The sequence below is a fragment of the Pterocles gutturalis genome, unplaced genomic scaffold (assembly GCF_000699245.1).
Source record: "Pterocles gutturalis isolate BGI_N339 unplaced genomic scaffold, ASM69924v1 scaffold6118, whole genome shotgun sequence".
Lineage (NCBI taxonomy): Eukaryota > Metazoa > Chordata > Aves > Pterocliformes > Pteroclidae > Pterocles > Pterocles gutturalis.
In genome coordinates, this window is record NW_010117939.1 from 1,555 (window position 1) to 17,231 (window position 15,677).

The 15,677-nt window shown below is 46.2% G+C and overlaps 1 protein-coding gene across 1 annotated transcript; it reads left to right on the plus strand.

The window, feature by feature from the left end:
* Positions 1–5,207: 5,207 nt before the first annotated feature.
* Positions 5,208–14,904, plus strand: RAB11A (RAB11A, member RAS oncogene family; the record flags this gene model as incomplete). The annotated part of the gene is made up of 4 exons (XM_010075997.1): positions 5,208–5,407; positions 6,393–6,586; positions 7,541–7,621; positions 13,186–14,904. Coding segments are annotated over 4 exons (615 nt in total), but the record flags the coding sequence as incomplete, so codon positions are not given.
* Between the last annotated feature and the right edge of the window lie 773 nt (positions 14,905–15,677).

The following is a 15,677-nucleotide window of genomic DNA, read 5'->3' on the forward strand; positions in this document are numbered from 1 at the left end:
TGGACTCATATCCCTTATACTGATGTATGACTTTGTCACAATTAAAACTGGGAGTGATATGGGCAAATAGGGGAAGTATCTACTGTTTGTCATGATTTCTCTGGATATCTGTAATGCTGCTTTTGTTGAGCAGCAGGCATAAACAAAAGGACATAAAGTCTCACAGAATGTTTATGCAAATTTTGGAGTGGTGCATTGCCATAAATACCGTAAATGGGTTTGAAAGGCTGCACAAGGGTACAAAGGAAGAAAAATATCTGTTGGGATGGTTACAGAGGCAAGTCTGAAGGTATTGCTTGTTTGAAGATGCAAAGGCTTGCTAGGACAAAGATGAGGCTGTTCCGTTACCCATAATGTTTCTCAGACATCAGTTTTTGGCAGTCAGAGTGGGTGCTGCTCCATAAGGACACTTAATCCAGTGGGACAGTTCCTCTGGCTTTATCAGCTCCAAGGGACAGGGTAGGTTGGGGGGACCGAGTTCAGAGTTCGACTTGGTTTGAAATAATTGGCTGATATTTGCTTGTCTAGCTGTCTTTTGCTACTCTTGAGTTAAACTGCCATGTGTCTGTTGATGTGAGACCTCTGGTTTGTGCTGTCAGCCGCTGAGAGCAGCCGTATGTCAAAATCTGGCTGACTGCTGGTGGGTGTAAGCTGAGCCCCCCTATGCTGCTGTACAACAAAATCCTGGTACCTGCTACAAAATACCCTGCTCCTGATTCTGTTGCAACACTTCAGCATCCACTAAAACCCAAGCCTAGCTTGTAAAATGACAATTTCTGGTAAATTCTTCTTGTCTAGTCTTTGTATTCTTCCATACTTTTTGGGTTTGGCCGAGAACAGTGCCTACTATTCCCAGCACTGCACCTGAGGAAATGCCAGACCTGTGAAGTCCAGTTTGTAGAAATCTTGCTCTGATTTTAATGGGAGGAAAAAATAATGGTGGTATAAGGATATTACTTTATTGCTTAATAAATCAAGCCTGGCTTAAATGCAGGAACTTTTTACACTTTTTGATTAAAGCAATGTACTTGAGTAGGTGAGTAGTTGTCAAAGTAACCCTGGAGAAGATGTCTTCTGAGTTTTCTGTGGACAAAACTCAAGAGGATTATGGCTGCACCTTGACCATCTGGAACTCTGGATTTGGCGTCAGACTTCTCATTTCTGAATGTGGACTGACTCGTGGTGATATTCAGCTTATCGTCAGGAAAAACTCCACTTTCAGCTATCTGCTTCTTTGCATCATGTTAATTTCTCCAACTTTTGATATTGAGGAGATGCTCTGAAACTGAACAAACTCGTTGGTTTGGGTTTTAGAAAACACATTTTTTTTTTCTTGTGTGTTTTCTTTAGAGAAATTTGTAGGGCAAAGTGGTTGCATGACACCTGTTGGTTTTTACAGCGGTAACGAGCCCTGTGCCTTCACTCTGGCAGATGTGGAGGCACTTTGTGCTATGATAAACCTGCCGGCTCAGCCAGTTTACAACAGAGGCGTTTGGAGGCCCAGCTCTGCGTTATGTGTTGTATGTACAGGCAACAAATGATCTCTCGCACCTTTGAGACGCTAGTTCCCTTTGTGACAGGGAAGGAGGGAATAAAACAGGGCACAGGAGGAGGTGTTCATCATCAGGTTCTTCTGGGGAGCATGAAGATGTGTCCAGGCTCTTTGTTTATATGGCTCTTAACAGAAATAAAAATCGGGTGAGTGAGCTGGAATGTTGGTGAAAATTTAATAATCCTTCCTTGATGTAGTTCTCTAAATTGCTTTTCATGCAACTTAGGAAACTGAATTCTTATTTTGGTCTTCTACAGAAATAAAACTGGAATTACAGAAAGAAATCTATACAGCAGTATGGATTTCATAATAATTTTTCTTCCCACCTCCTAATGCTTGTCCCTTTGGGGTGGTTAATGCTGTAGATAGTCAAATGCATTGATTTGAAGCAGGTGGTTGCAAATATTGAATGGGCACGTCACTAAACCAGTAGGGATGACCTCCCTGGGACTTGGGGCAGGGAGATCACTTTCATGACTTTCAGGATGTGTCAATACAGATCTCCCGATGGCGAAGCTTTCTAACACGTCCTGCAAGGGTCGTGCTGGTCCAAAGCAGGTTATTGATGGAGGTTTTCAAGAACAGGTCTTGTGGCTGATCTTGCTGAAATGTTTCCTCCAGGCATTCCTCCTTCCAGTGCTGACGTAGTAAAGGAATTTGCTGAGGATGCAAGCTGGGTGGTACAGGAGAAAGTCAGCGCAGCGCGGGAAGGGCTGCGTGCTGCTGAGGGCTGCAGTCCTCCCAATGCGGTGGGATCCCAAATGTAAGGTTTTACACATGAGGCCTTGTAGGAATTTGTTAAAATAAGAGTTTGATAACTAAAAGCTAAAACAATTAGGTCTGACCGCAGGCAGGCTGAGCCATCAAGGTGATCTGGTCAGGAAAAGATTATTCCAGGTGAAGGTATGCCCAGCAGAGATGGGAATGTTCAGGTCCCTGTGTACATCACAGGGAGATCTCCCCTGGAACGGCATGCGCAGTTCTTCTCCCTGTGTGGAAAAGAAATTGAAGAACTCATAGGGAGGATGTTTGGGGGAATGGACAGTGTGTTTATAAGGAAAGATTTGAGAGGGTGGCTTATTTAGCTCATAGAACAAAGCTGAGAGGAGATGCAGTGGCTTTCTGTAAATACCCCAGCATAAACCCCGCTGGGAGAAGAAACTAATAAGCTAATGGACAATGCTGGCACGTGAACACCACCGTCAGCTGACTGCTGATTTCTTTTGGAAATTAGAAGGCAATTTCTAACCATTAGGAGTCAGTTTCTGGAAGAAAAGCCCAATAAGTGTGTGTGCAGGAACAATTAGTTTTAACATGGAACTAAATAAAGTCATTTCCCTCCCAGAAACGGTGTGCCTGGGGTCGTGAGAATGGCACTCAGCCATCCAGGGTCGTTCCGACTGGATTTTCAGGCTAAGAATATAATACGTGGGAACATCGTGTAGTATAAAATATCAAAGTGAGGTGGCTTGATAAGGAAAGCAAAATTAAAATTAATAATACAGTCTGAGTGGCTGTTAAAGCTGCTTCAGTTCATAATTACATTCAAAGAGTGATACTTGTTCAGACTGGCAGACGCACAGTGAGGAGACTTGGGCGCCTGCTGACACTGCAAGCTGCTCTTACGCAGGAGGAGCTGCAATGGCCCAGTTAAGTCGAGGAAATACCTGACTTCAAGGAGGAAAGTCTAGGATTTTCTCCTTTTAATTGGGACATATTAATCTGGTGCTGGAAACCATTGTGAACGTAAGCATCATGAGATTCAGACAAGGTAAGGAAAAAACCTGACAGAGGAATTAAAACGCTCAGTCTGTTGTTAGATGACTTAAAGCTGTGCTCTGAAATACGCACTGAACAACAAAAATACCTTTGAGAAGGGATACTTAACAGGTATATGATGCAACCTCTTAGGAAATTATGTGTGTAGACTGCTTTTCTTGTTTAGAGAAGTTTCCAGCCGCTGCTAGAGCTAAGGCTGGGTGACAGCAGGACTGAGGTGTGTGGAGGGAGGTGACAACTTTTTCCTCCTAGGAACTTGTTTGTAACATGCCCCAGTGAGTACAAGCACGATGTCATCTCGAACCGTGGCCTAAACCTGCCAAAACAGTATTGAGGAGCTTATTTGCTACAGAAAGAGGAAGGCTGTGGCGGTTGGGCAGGTGGCGATGACACAATTAGGTGCCCTGGCCCCTGCACCAAGCTGATGACGGTTTAGCATCTTGGGTGCCAGCAAAGCTGTTCAGCTGTGTCGGGGCAGCTGACACTGAACAGTGCTGACCTGTCATGTAGGAAAGCAGAATCCTGTTTGCATTCGGCATTGGTGCTTGCCACCTACCTGCTCTCGAGTCCTCAGCATCAGCAGCAGTGGTTACCAGAGCCGCTGGGTGCAGCTCGTGCTGAGTCAGCTGGCAGGGGAGGCTGGGGAGATGGTTTCGATGAAGTATTCTCCACAACACCGTGTTTGAACCTAGCATTTGCTGCAATTTTCATTTTATGGAAGGGGTTTAAAAGGTGCTTCTCTGCCCTTATGGTCAGAAGAAATCCCATTTGTTAGAATTGTTTTGCATTATTTAAGGAGAAGATGGTGTTCCTGTGTGGTGCAGCAGCAGATGGGAGTATTTGTGCTGCTAGACTGCGGCTTGGTGGGGGGTTCTCAGGTGATGGAGGTGTTTGGTGCTCTCATTCCTCTGTTGTACCACACAGAGTCTTTAACATTGTGTTGCAGTGTCTTAACTGTTAAATGATGTATGTTGCTGAGCAAGTATTTCTCTTTTTTTCAAAAGCAGCATAGCCACAACAGGGTTGTTTTTGTCACCTGAGCCTGCACTCTTTTGCTTTGAGTGGCCTGGATTCACGGCAGAACTTTAAGGTTATGAGCCGTTCTTCTCGAGGATCTCACTTGTCCTCTTTTTCCTCCATTTCCTTCTGTTACCAGTTCAGTACCTTATCTGCCTTAAGGGCATAAGATCATCCCGAGAGGCTCCTGTTGGCATGACTCAGGGGTGTGAGTGTGTTTCACCCCCTCGGGAGTTTTAAGTTACACTTCAACTTGCGCCTTTCAACTCAGCATTACAGGATATTGCAGCAAATCCTCGTGATGCTTTTCTTCCTGTAGGAACTGGACTTTAAACCCTCTGTCAATCTCTTGTCAAGCAGAGCTGAATCCTTCCAATTAGTCTGCTTGGCTCTGGTGCTTTGATGAGTCGGGCTGGGCTGGGGAAGGGGGAGTGGATGGTGGCTCTGAGCCCCAGCGATGCCCTGGCAGCATTTTAGAGCCGTTCCAGGCTCTGGCCTCAAGTGGCCAGGGGTGTCAGCAGCGGCGAGGGCCCACAGGAAGGCAGGGTGCTGTGGATCAGCTAGTATCTTTAAACTGGCCATGTATATTCTTCCTGGAGGAGGAATGTTCTTCTGCATCAGGCAAAGGAGGCTGAGATGTAACAAATAAAAGTCGAGTCTAAGGTCTGTTTGGAATGGGCGAAGGTGGCAGCTCTGGTTCTCCAGAAATACCAGGGCTTGAACAGTAGACTCATCACAAAGGTGGTGGTTTTGCTGTTCTTTTCCTTCATGCTTCATTCTGGAAAATAAATGTTCATTGCAGGTGGTCGTCAATGCATTATATACATCTGGAATCTGATTCTCATCTCACTTTTGTCTTGTAGTTGTCCTTATTGGAGACTCTGGAGTAGGCAAGAGTAACCTTCTGTCTCGGTTCACCCGCAATGAGTTTAACTTGGAAAGCAAAAGCACCATTGGAGTAGAGTTCGCAACAAGAAGCATCCAAGTTGATGGGAAGACAATAAAGGCTCAGATATGGGACACAGCAGGGCAGGAGCGATACCGAGCTATAACGTCAGCGTAAGTGAGAGCTTGGATGGCTGAAGAGAAACTTTTTCTGAGGAGGGTAATTTTGGGCCCTTCCAGTTCCTCAGAAATTGCAAATGGGGATGTTTGTATTTTATCGTGTACTATCCATAACCTATGGCAGAAGGAAGCTTCAATATTATTTGGTCCAGAAACTTGATATAGTGTGTCCCTGCACACACTGATTTACTCTCAGTGCTCTCCGTGATACGTAACTGGAGGCATTTCAAGCCTAAAATGTAAGAGCTTTGAGAGACTCATTTTAATGCAAGCGATTGATAAAGTCCTATCAGTATTCATGGAGGTTTTATCAGTGGTAACCTAAGAGCAGAAACCCTCCTGTAGCAGCAAGGAAAGACTGCTCACTTTGTGTGCTCATTTAGTGGGAAAAAAGCCCTCAGAGCGAAAGCTGGATTTAGGTGAAGCTGGAGGTAACTGTGGGGTGCGAGAACACGGCCTGGTTTTTTTTTTTTTTTTTTTTTTTTTTGAATGCATTACTGTGCCTCTCCCTGGTCTGAAAGGAGACCAGCTGCAGCCTTTTGTAAAGGGAATAGATCGGGCTGACATTTTTATGATGCAGTGAGTCATTCTAAAGCCTCTCTATCATGACCGGCCGTGCCCATACTGCACCCACAGTGATGGGTGGGGGAGGCTTTTCAGGAGCAGATCAGAGGTTAAAGGTGGCAGTAGCTCCCCACATATTCCAGAGCTTCATTTTTAGGATGCAGGGTTCTCCCCACAAGCATGGAGTTTGGCTTACCTCCTGGACTCTGAGCTGTCCTGGCTGTTCTGGTGGTCCTGGGGCATAATCCTAGTCTGGATGCTCGGCTTCACTGCTTCAAGTTCCACATAGCCTGCTTCTGGATGTTTTTTTTGTAAAGCTGCCTTAGTAATAGCTATCTCCTGTTGTTGCACATAACTTGTCACTTTTAATCATGATGTTTCTTGCTGGTTGTCTAACACGTCTCTTCGCCCACAGGTACTATCGTGGAGCTGTAGGGGCATTATTGGTGTATGACATCGCTAAGCACCTTACTTACGAGAACGTAGAGCGATGGTTGAAAGAGCTGAGAGACCATGCTGACAGCAATATTGTAATCATGCTTGTGGGAAACAAGAGCGACTTGCGCCACCTCAGAGCAGTCCCTACAGATGAGGCCAGAGCTTTTGCAGGTTGGTGGACTCAATTTCCTAATGCGAAATCTCTGGGGATCTGCATACCTGGTTTTAGGCACACAAGTGTGCTGGTAGGAAAAAAAAGTGCTGCTGGTGATGTTCCTCAGTGTCGTATGGTGGTGGTTGCCTCTTTTTAAATAAGTCAAAAAGGAAGCCTTGCAGAACATGTGTGCTGATGGGGTTTCAAGAATCAGCAGAGGCACTTGAAGATTTTAAACTGGATTTATTCTCTTTCCTATGCATTGATTTTCTTGCAAAAACTGTGCCTGTGGCTTTAGGTTTGAGTTTGTTGTATGGTGGTAGCTTTGCACTTGTGTATTGCTGCCTTTGTACCAACTGATCTGGAGCCCTACGCAGGTGCCTGTGACTTTTGTTAAACCGGCTTTCTGACTCTTGTTATGTAATTAACATCTGTGAAAAAATAATTCTAGTTTCTGTAAATCTTTCCTTGTTTTAGGCCAAATTTCTTTCACCCAGGAGTGTAGCTGGGTTTCTTACATTAAGGCATGCTGTAGCTGCATTTGCAGAGTTTATGGCCAGTGAGAACCCCTGCCTGCAGGTTGAGGACTGTCATTCCCCTGTTAAGATGCCAGCAGGTGGGAGGTGGAGAAATTTGATGAGGTTAAAGAAAATCCAGGAAGCTTCCTCACACAGTTCTTGGAAGTGTCACAAATTCTCAGTTTCAGTGATGCAGGAAGCTGTGCCGCAAAGTAACACAGCACTGGACTGATCCCTGTGCTTTGGGATGAGTGTGAATTCTAATGCTGGTGTGGGGTGGTGTTGCTTTCAGATCATGTAAGGGGGGGAAAAACCCACAATTTTTTATACTTTTTCTTGATACTTGTGCGTATCATCCGGAACACCATGAATATAATCTGGTACCGAAGTTTTTCTAGATGGGAAACAGGTACGTGATGAAGCCCTCTAATTATAGTATTTCTGTTTGCACAGAGAAGAATGGTTTGTCATTTATCGAGACATCTGCTTTAGACTCCACAAATGTGGAAGCAGCTTTCCAGACTATTCTGACAGGTGAGTCATCTAGTGCTTTGTGTTTCGAGGGGGAAGGGTGGAAAGCTGCTCAGATGTGATGCAAATAGGCATTTCTTTGCTTATAAAGTGTTTAAAATGTTGCTATTTAATCATTCTTCACAGCCATAAGATTTGGAGTCTGGTTTTGAAGCATCACAGTTGAAAGGCCAGCCTTGGTCTCAGGAGTGAATCCTTGTTCGCTTTGATGTGCCCCAGGTTTCTAGTCAGCCTAGTTCATGTTTCAGGTTTCCCATTTGTGTGTGGCATAGGGAGTGCCTCCGGGAGCATCAAATTAAAGCAGCCATTGTTTATCAGAGGAGAAGTCAATCTAGTTTGTTTCCATCTTTAATGGTGACCGTAGCAGTTGCCAACGGAAAGGGGATGAAAGAGTAGAGATCCTCCTTTGAACAGTGCCTGGTAGTCTGAGACACAGTGACTCCTGAGCTGCAGGGTAGTCCCTGTTACTGTATTTAATAGTCCTGGCTGGACTTCTGGCCTCTCTAACACGTGATGGCAGTGAGTGCTGCAATTTTTAAAGTACTCCCTTTTTGTTTAAACCCTTTTTTAGATAGGCAAAACTTGTTAAGAGTCTGAGAGCTCCTGCTTGTGAATTTGGGCATGGATTTTTCATGAGAAAGACATTTTTTGTTGCTTATTTGTAATTGCTAAAACCTGAAATTTCTTCCTTTATGCATGTGTTCTTGTTAGCCCCTGTCCTCTCAGGAGCACCTAGACTGAACTTTGAGGTCAGATTCTGGCCAAATGTGCTGTGTGTAATGTAGAACAAACAGCCTTGCTGCCTGCTTTTTCAGTTTTCAGAGGGGATTGGGGCTCTCAGATGAAGGTTAGTTAATTAACTTTTATCCTTGTTCAGCAATAGTGCTAAAAAACCAGAACTGGCAATATTTCAGACATTGTTTATCCCCTCCCAAGGTGGCTGTGCGGCTGTCGTAGCCAATATAAACTGGTCACCTAATTGTCCCCATCTCCTGTTGGACTGTTCTGGTTTCAGCAGTGATGGATGAAGGAATGGAAAGTTTCCTGCCTGCCCTGGGCTGCTGCCTTACTTCCCCGGAGCTGAGTGACGCTTAGACGATATACTGCTGTTGCCATGGGGAAGCAGTTCACCTCCTGGGCACAGGCTGTTTCTTTCTCTCTCCTCTCATGCTTCCAACAGTACCTTTTATTCCAGAAGTTATTTTGGATTCTAATTCGCTGAGGCTTGATTTTTTTTTTTCTAGTTTAATTTTTCTGTAAGGGAAAGCAGAGAACAAGTGATTAAAACTTGCCCTCTGTGGACTCTGACAGATTGTTGAGGCTGCTGGTTTTCCACAAATGTCAGTGTTCCTTGCATGTTGCTCTGACAGTGTTTTGGGTAAAGAGCTCTCGGGTATATGGACAGGATCCGTGTTCAGAAGGGGTTAGTTCAGCTGTGCTGGAAGAAACACTTCTGCTGATTAGTGGGCATGTGGCTCGCTCCAGACAGGAGCTCCTGTTTCAGGGAGATAAAGATGAAGTAAATAATGCATTAGCAGCAGGTTGGCTCCATCTCGGCTGTGACTGGCATGCTGAGGACAAATGTTCTGCCAATACACTTCTCAATAACACTTCACAGCTGGCTTTTTCTGTTAATGATTTGCTTTGAAGGAAAGAGGGGAGCAGTCATCTGAGGAATGTGGTTTTCAGAGTGACCCTGCAGAATCACGGATTGGGCAAGGCTGCCTCCAAGTGTAGTGCGTGCGGGTGGAACGCTCGCTGTCCTTTGAAGAAGGAAGGTGGTAAAGCGGAGAGGCTTTGCCACAGGCTGTGAGCAGAGGTGGCTGACAGAAGGGGCAGGGCATGCTGCTGCACCAGCTCTGCCAGTATTTGCGGTGCTGGGAACTGCACCACAGAGACATCCCAGGCTGCTCCCGATGCCTTTTGCCCAGTGGCTTAGATCTCTCCTGAACAGGGTGTCGTGACTATGGTCTGTAGCAGAACTCCTATCTCCTCCAGCCCTTCTGAAGCTGGGCTGGTTGGGACAGTGTCGGAAACTTGTAAGAGTAGTTCCCTTGGAGGTGTAGCAGGGTGCGTGTTAAGTTCATCCACACCCAGATCCTCAGATTAAGCCGCTTTGAATAGATGGCTTTGGGCTTGGGAAATACGAATCCATTCCAGCTAGCACAGCCTGAGTGGGTATGTGATCTGCTGTTACAGGTGGAAGAGGGGGAGAAAGTTTCTTTCCTCTCCCTATATTATAGAGGACTTTTAGAGGTGGGTATATCTTAGTGGGCTTCCTGTCCTGCTGTGGATTCCAGAGGAGGTTTTGGGGACCTTTTCCTTCTGTAATGGTTTAGGGTAATGGTCCCTATCCAAATTCTTCTGTTGCAAGATGTCTAGACTTCAGGGGCTGATTGTTGTGCACACAAAGCTGCTTTGTATCATCTGGCAAATAGGAGAGACTGGTATTATAATCCTAGCCACTCTGAACACTCGCAACAGGATAAAGCATCCTTAAAGTAAACTGGAGTCTGCCTCCCTTCCCTGCCCGGCTCTGTGCTGTGCTCCCGTGCTGCATTCTGCTGCCGTTTTGTATCTAAGGAATCCCGTCTCCAAGGAAACAACATCACAGAGCATTAACGTCAACCAGTCTAGGGATTTCCTCTTTTGTTAGCTCTGTACACCTGAAAATGAACGGAACACGAGTGCAGGCTGAGCGGACAAGGACCGGACAAGCTCCTCCTAGGCTCACTGTCGCTTTTTCCCAGCCTCTACAGCGCAAGGCCTGTCTCGCACAGTTACCAATTATGCGGTGAAGCATTCTGCTGAATGTGCTCTTAATAAGGTCTCATTCAGTTCCTGAGCAGAGCAGAAAGCGTAGTGTCTTCATTAAAAAGCACACGTCTTCATTAGCCCGGCGTTCCTCCCTGCAGTCCAGTTTCAGCGCAGGCTTTGCCGCTGGGCATTTTGCCCCAGCGAGAGCAGCTGTGTGTGGTGGGAGTGTGCAGCTGATCGGGGAAAGGTGGGTTTCAGCCGATGAGGTTTTCACCGAGGGCAGTGCGCTGGGGCTGCACAAAGGTTTGTGCCGCAGAGGAGGGAGAGTGTCCTTGCAGGGCTGCTGGGGAGGCTCGTGGAAGGGGGGATCATGGAAATGTGTTCCCAGAGACTGAGGGGACAGACCCTTTCTCAGCAGAGAAATCAATGCTGTTCACATTGGTTTTAAGGCTTCAGGGCTGTTTCCTGAAGCTGTTTGCTGTGAGGTGAGGGTGTTACACCCAGGGCACCCTGGCTGCCAGTCCCTGCTCGGTGAAGGAGGTGTGGGACAGCTGGTGTTAGGGACCGGTATGAACTTGTTCAGGAATTTCTTTGGAAAACTGAGTGTTCCTGCTGCCAGAGGTGCTACTAGAGAGGTTCTACTAATGAAGGTGGTAGGGGCCTTGTCCTGTTGGATAGGAACAGGCAGCGTTCTGGACTTGAAGGTAACTGTCCCTCTACCCTCAGCTGGGGCAAGGTGGTGGAGCAGAAAACTTGTCCTGAAGAATGCGGAGCGGATGCCGTCCAGCTGTGCTGCTCCCACCTGCACACAGGCACTCTGCTGACCCTGCCGAGGCTGATCTTATCTGCAAATTCCCACATGGGCTTGCAGGTGGCTTTAAAGCTCTGATTTCACAAGATTCATTTAACTTGTGAAGCTGCTTTTGTGTAAGACTGTTGGAAAAAAGTCTGAACTCAAGAAAGGGTGAAATCAGAAAATCTTTTTACACGGGCAGCTCTTGTTTGGTTGCCTCAGTGACCTGATCTGTAACTGCATGTGTATGTAAAACCCATTTTTCTGAACCCTTTATCCCTCTTGGAGTCTGAGCTGTCAGTTGGTGGCCCAACAGGCAGATTCTTTCAAAGCACTGTTTGCAAAGATTAGTGTTACTTACACAGCACAGCATCTACAGGAGACATTTTTATTTTGCCAGCAGCCCCGTAGGTGCGTGCAGCCCTGCTCTTACTCTGTGCTTGGCCTCTGTTTGTGTTGGCAGCTTAAATCAGCGCAGGCTGGTTGCATCAAGGGCAAGGTTTTCCAGCCTTTTTTCCCGGGGACCCTTTGTAGCTCCTCAATGCCATCTCTTCCCGTTGATGTAAAAGCAGGCACTCAGCTCTGCGATCAGCCCGTGGCAGCAGAGAGGAGACCTCTCTGCACAAGGTTGCTCAGTTTCCAGTACTGAAATGATGTCGGGATGTGTGCTGAGCGGCACCTCATTAAAATTCTGAACAAAGGCTACTCCCTAATGACAAATTTCTGGTGGAAAAGACTGTGTCTTGGTTTGGGGTCAGGCGAGCTGTGTGTTTGGACAGTCCTTGTCCCGCTGATAAGAGACTTCAGACCTCCAGAAGAACTTGGACCTTCGCTTTGTTTTCCTGGAGCTGTTTGCGAGCTGTGCCCTTCCTTGCTTTGCTCTGCAGGAGGAGTGGAGTGCAGACACGCTCCTCCTCTGCAGCCTGGGCTTATCTGAAACCCTCCAGCTGGGCAGGGAGCTGGAGCCTGCAAATTGGGTGTGGGCATCACCTCCCTCCTCCCAGGGGCTGGGGTGTTTGTTGCCAGCACGCTTTTCTGTTGTGTAAAGTGGAGGAGGTGACGTTGTCTTTTTAGGGTCGGCTTTTTTGCTGATGCTGAAACACTTTCAAACTTTTTGTTACACTGAGCTTTAGCAAGCCTTTTGGTTTTTTTAAACATTAATGGTTTAAAACTTGAATTTGCAAGCGAGTTCCCCATGTGCTATTTTTGGTATCCTTTATTTCCTTTCTGGGGGTGAGGTGCTACACATGCTTTACTCTTTATGCAGCTGAAATAAGTGCTTTAGTAGGTACTCTGAGTTTATGTACAGCACAAGCCATGGGCCACTAACAAATCCCAGGAAACCAGGCAAGGCTCTGGGTGCAGGTGTGCAGCGTTCCCCACTCAGCAGGTGCTGGGACAGGCACAGGAGTTTAACCCCTGCTCTCTGATTTATGCTGGAATTTATCTGGACTCCGCATTTCTCCTCTGTAGTTCTGAAGTTTGGCTGCACTGACACGGTGCCTTTTGTAAAGGGCTCGTGTTCTGCTTCAGGCGCCAGGTCTCCTCTTCTGGGCCACAGTCAACATTTTCTGAAGATTTAAAAACACTTGGATGATAGACAAGCTGTTGGGTGTGACAGGCATGCTGAGAGAGAAGAAGTGGCCCTTGCAGTCCTACTGGAGATAGACGTTTTGAGTGGTTCTTTCTAATCCTGCCTTCGTCTGCCGATACGTCAGCAAATATGCAACCACTGTCCCCAGAGCCAGAATTCTGTCCGTTTACTAACTCTTATCTCGAGGGGAGTAAAACAATTGTTAAAAAAATGAATCTTTTCCAAAAAAATAGAAGTATTTTATTTTCTGAATATAGAAAGCATCACAACTGAAGTTCTTGTGACCGCTTCTGTGCATTACCTATATATTTCCAAAACGATGGGAAATCTTTATATATTTTGTGCCTGGTTTCCTCCAAACCTAACTTTCTGGTGGTGTATTGCCGGTGTACGTGTAATGACGAGCTCTCTCTCATCTTCCAGAGATCTATCGTATTGTTTCCCAGAAGCAAATGTCTGACAGACGTGAAAACGATATGTCTCCAAGCAACAACGTGGTTCCCATTCATGTCCCTCCAACCACCGAAAACAAACCAAAGATGCAGTGCTGTCAGAATATATAGAATTGTTCATTCTTTCCTAAAAGGCTGTGTATATTCCCCAGGTCCAAGATTTAAATATATTTGTAATTCTTGTGCTTACTTTCTTGTGTTTAGTTACTGCTTATTCCTTCTGAATTTCTCCATGTCTTAAACACTTTGATTTCAGTGTTTCTAAATCTATTGCTTCTGTGTGGCTGCAGTATTTTCCCAACACTGACTTGTTGGTTTTGGTTCAGGAAATTGTTTGGAACTGATCTGATCTCTTTCCAACATGACGCTCGCTAGTCAGAGCACAGACACCTGTAGTGAGCACTGGAAGGTGTTATTCTGCTCCTCGCAGAACAATTACTGTCAGGTTAGCTAGGAAAATATCTCTGGGCAGGATAACCTTTCCCTGTCTGAAGGTGTTGAATGCTGCATCTAAAGCTTGAGGAAATGCCGCTGCTCTAAAGTGCAATTTTAATGTAACTTAATGTTTTTGGCTACATCTTCAGATTGTCAAGTAGAGAATTTTTTCATAGAATATTATGGGGGAGAAAAGAGAATTTCTGGCGAACAAGCAGCAGGGTTCTTGCTACCTGTGAGGCAGCTTGTGTGGTTTGGCCCCTGCTGCAGAGGGGGTGGTGAGGGGAGGCAGAGCTGCGGGGAGGCTGGCCGGGGACTCCCTCCGCTGTGCCTCTTGCGCACGAGCTGCGTGACTGCTGAAGGGCCGCTCCAACCCTGGAACTTCCAGCGTGTTTTGTGCTGCCCCAGACTTGGCCTCCACAGTGCTGGTGGTATCAGGAGTTGAGGATGCCTTCTTTCTTTCATGGAACACAGACTTGAAGAGCGTTGTCACGTATTACTTACCACTTTTATTAATACATGGCACATCTGTTAATAGAGTCAAATGTTTGAGCTGGTGAATCAATAACTTCCACAACTGGTCTTAGTTGTCAGTTGTTTCATCCGGTATTTTTAAACTACTCCAGTGGTTTGGTATATGTTCTTTAACAAAAACAGCTGGAGTAGTTTTCCTACTGGATGTGTTCCTTCTGTGGTCTGTCACTCGGTACAAATGACCTGTTCGATTCGCTTGTTCAGGGATCCATGGACTGTGCCTTCTGTCTCTGCACTTGAAACCCCTGCGCACCACTCAGTACGTGCTATTCCCAAACATGCCGCTAACACCGAGGTTTGGGGGCTAGAGACACAGAATTCCTACACTATTTAAAAGAACTGTTTGTTGTATAAATGCCTGCGGTTATTTATACAATTACAGGGAAGTAATTGATTGTAGTGGATGTTTCTCAAACTCTGATATGACCCACTTGGAACATCCAGGTCTGGGTAGGCACTACCAGCTGCATTTCGTACCCAACCTTTCTGTCTTGCGGTGCTCATGATGTGTAAGGCACACAGAAGGCATTGCTGTAGTCGGTCACTTTGGTTTTTGTTTTTTTTATCCATTTCTCCTCCTAGTTCTGAAGATGCTGTTCTGATCTGTTTGTAAATTACTTTGTATTTTATGCATGTACTGTACTTTGATTCATTATTTTTTTAGATTGATTTAAAATATATTCATCCATAATTCTAATAAAGAATTACAGGGGACGACTCAGTACAGTGTTGGGTGCGCTTTTTGGGAGAACTGGGGTTCGACCTGAAGGTTTTTACTGACTGGAAGCTAGTAAGCTTCTTGGAACGGGCTCTAGGAAGAGACTGAAGTAACCCCTGAAGAGGAACTGAAAGGGTCACGTAACAGTTCCCTTCTTCACCAGCCCAGCCCTGCAGCTTCTTGGGGCTGCTGCAGTTCAGATCTGTGACAGTCTGGCAGCTTCAGGAAGCTTTTACGCTTTGAAAAGGCTGTGGGTTCGCTCTACTCAAACCTCTGAGTGCCTTTCACAAACCTGCTTGGTTTGTTTTTCATTTTCTGGGTTTTTTTTTCACATTGCCACCAGTAAGAAAATCCTGTGGGAGAGCAAACTCCTGCTTTCTACAGCAAATGGTTGAAGCTTTTTGCTCCCACGTTGGTGTCCTGCTGGAGGAGCGGTGGCCAGTGAGCATTGTGTGTGGTGGCCCTGGCCGCTTCTGCAGCAGCCGTCACCCCCAGAGTGCTGTGGGTGCTGGTGGCTCTGGGGACAGAGCCTGGCATTGCAGGAGAGGCTGGGGTGTAAGACAGCTGTTCTCCCAGCACTTTCTGTGGCCAGACCGGAGCATATTTTGGAATTGACCAAATTACTGGAGCAGCCAAGTTCCAAATGTGTCAACTGGCAATGCAGGGTGAGTTCCTCTTCCCTTTTCTGACCCGCGTACGCAGGCAGCTCAGCTCAGCTGTGACGTCTGGGTTGGATTTCGCGTGGTTTTATGCAAGACACCTCCTTCTGCAGCAAA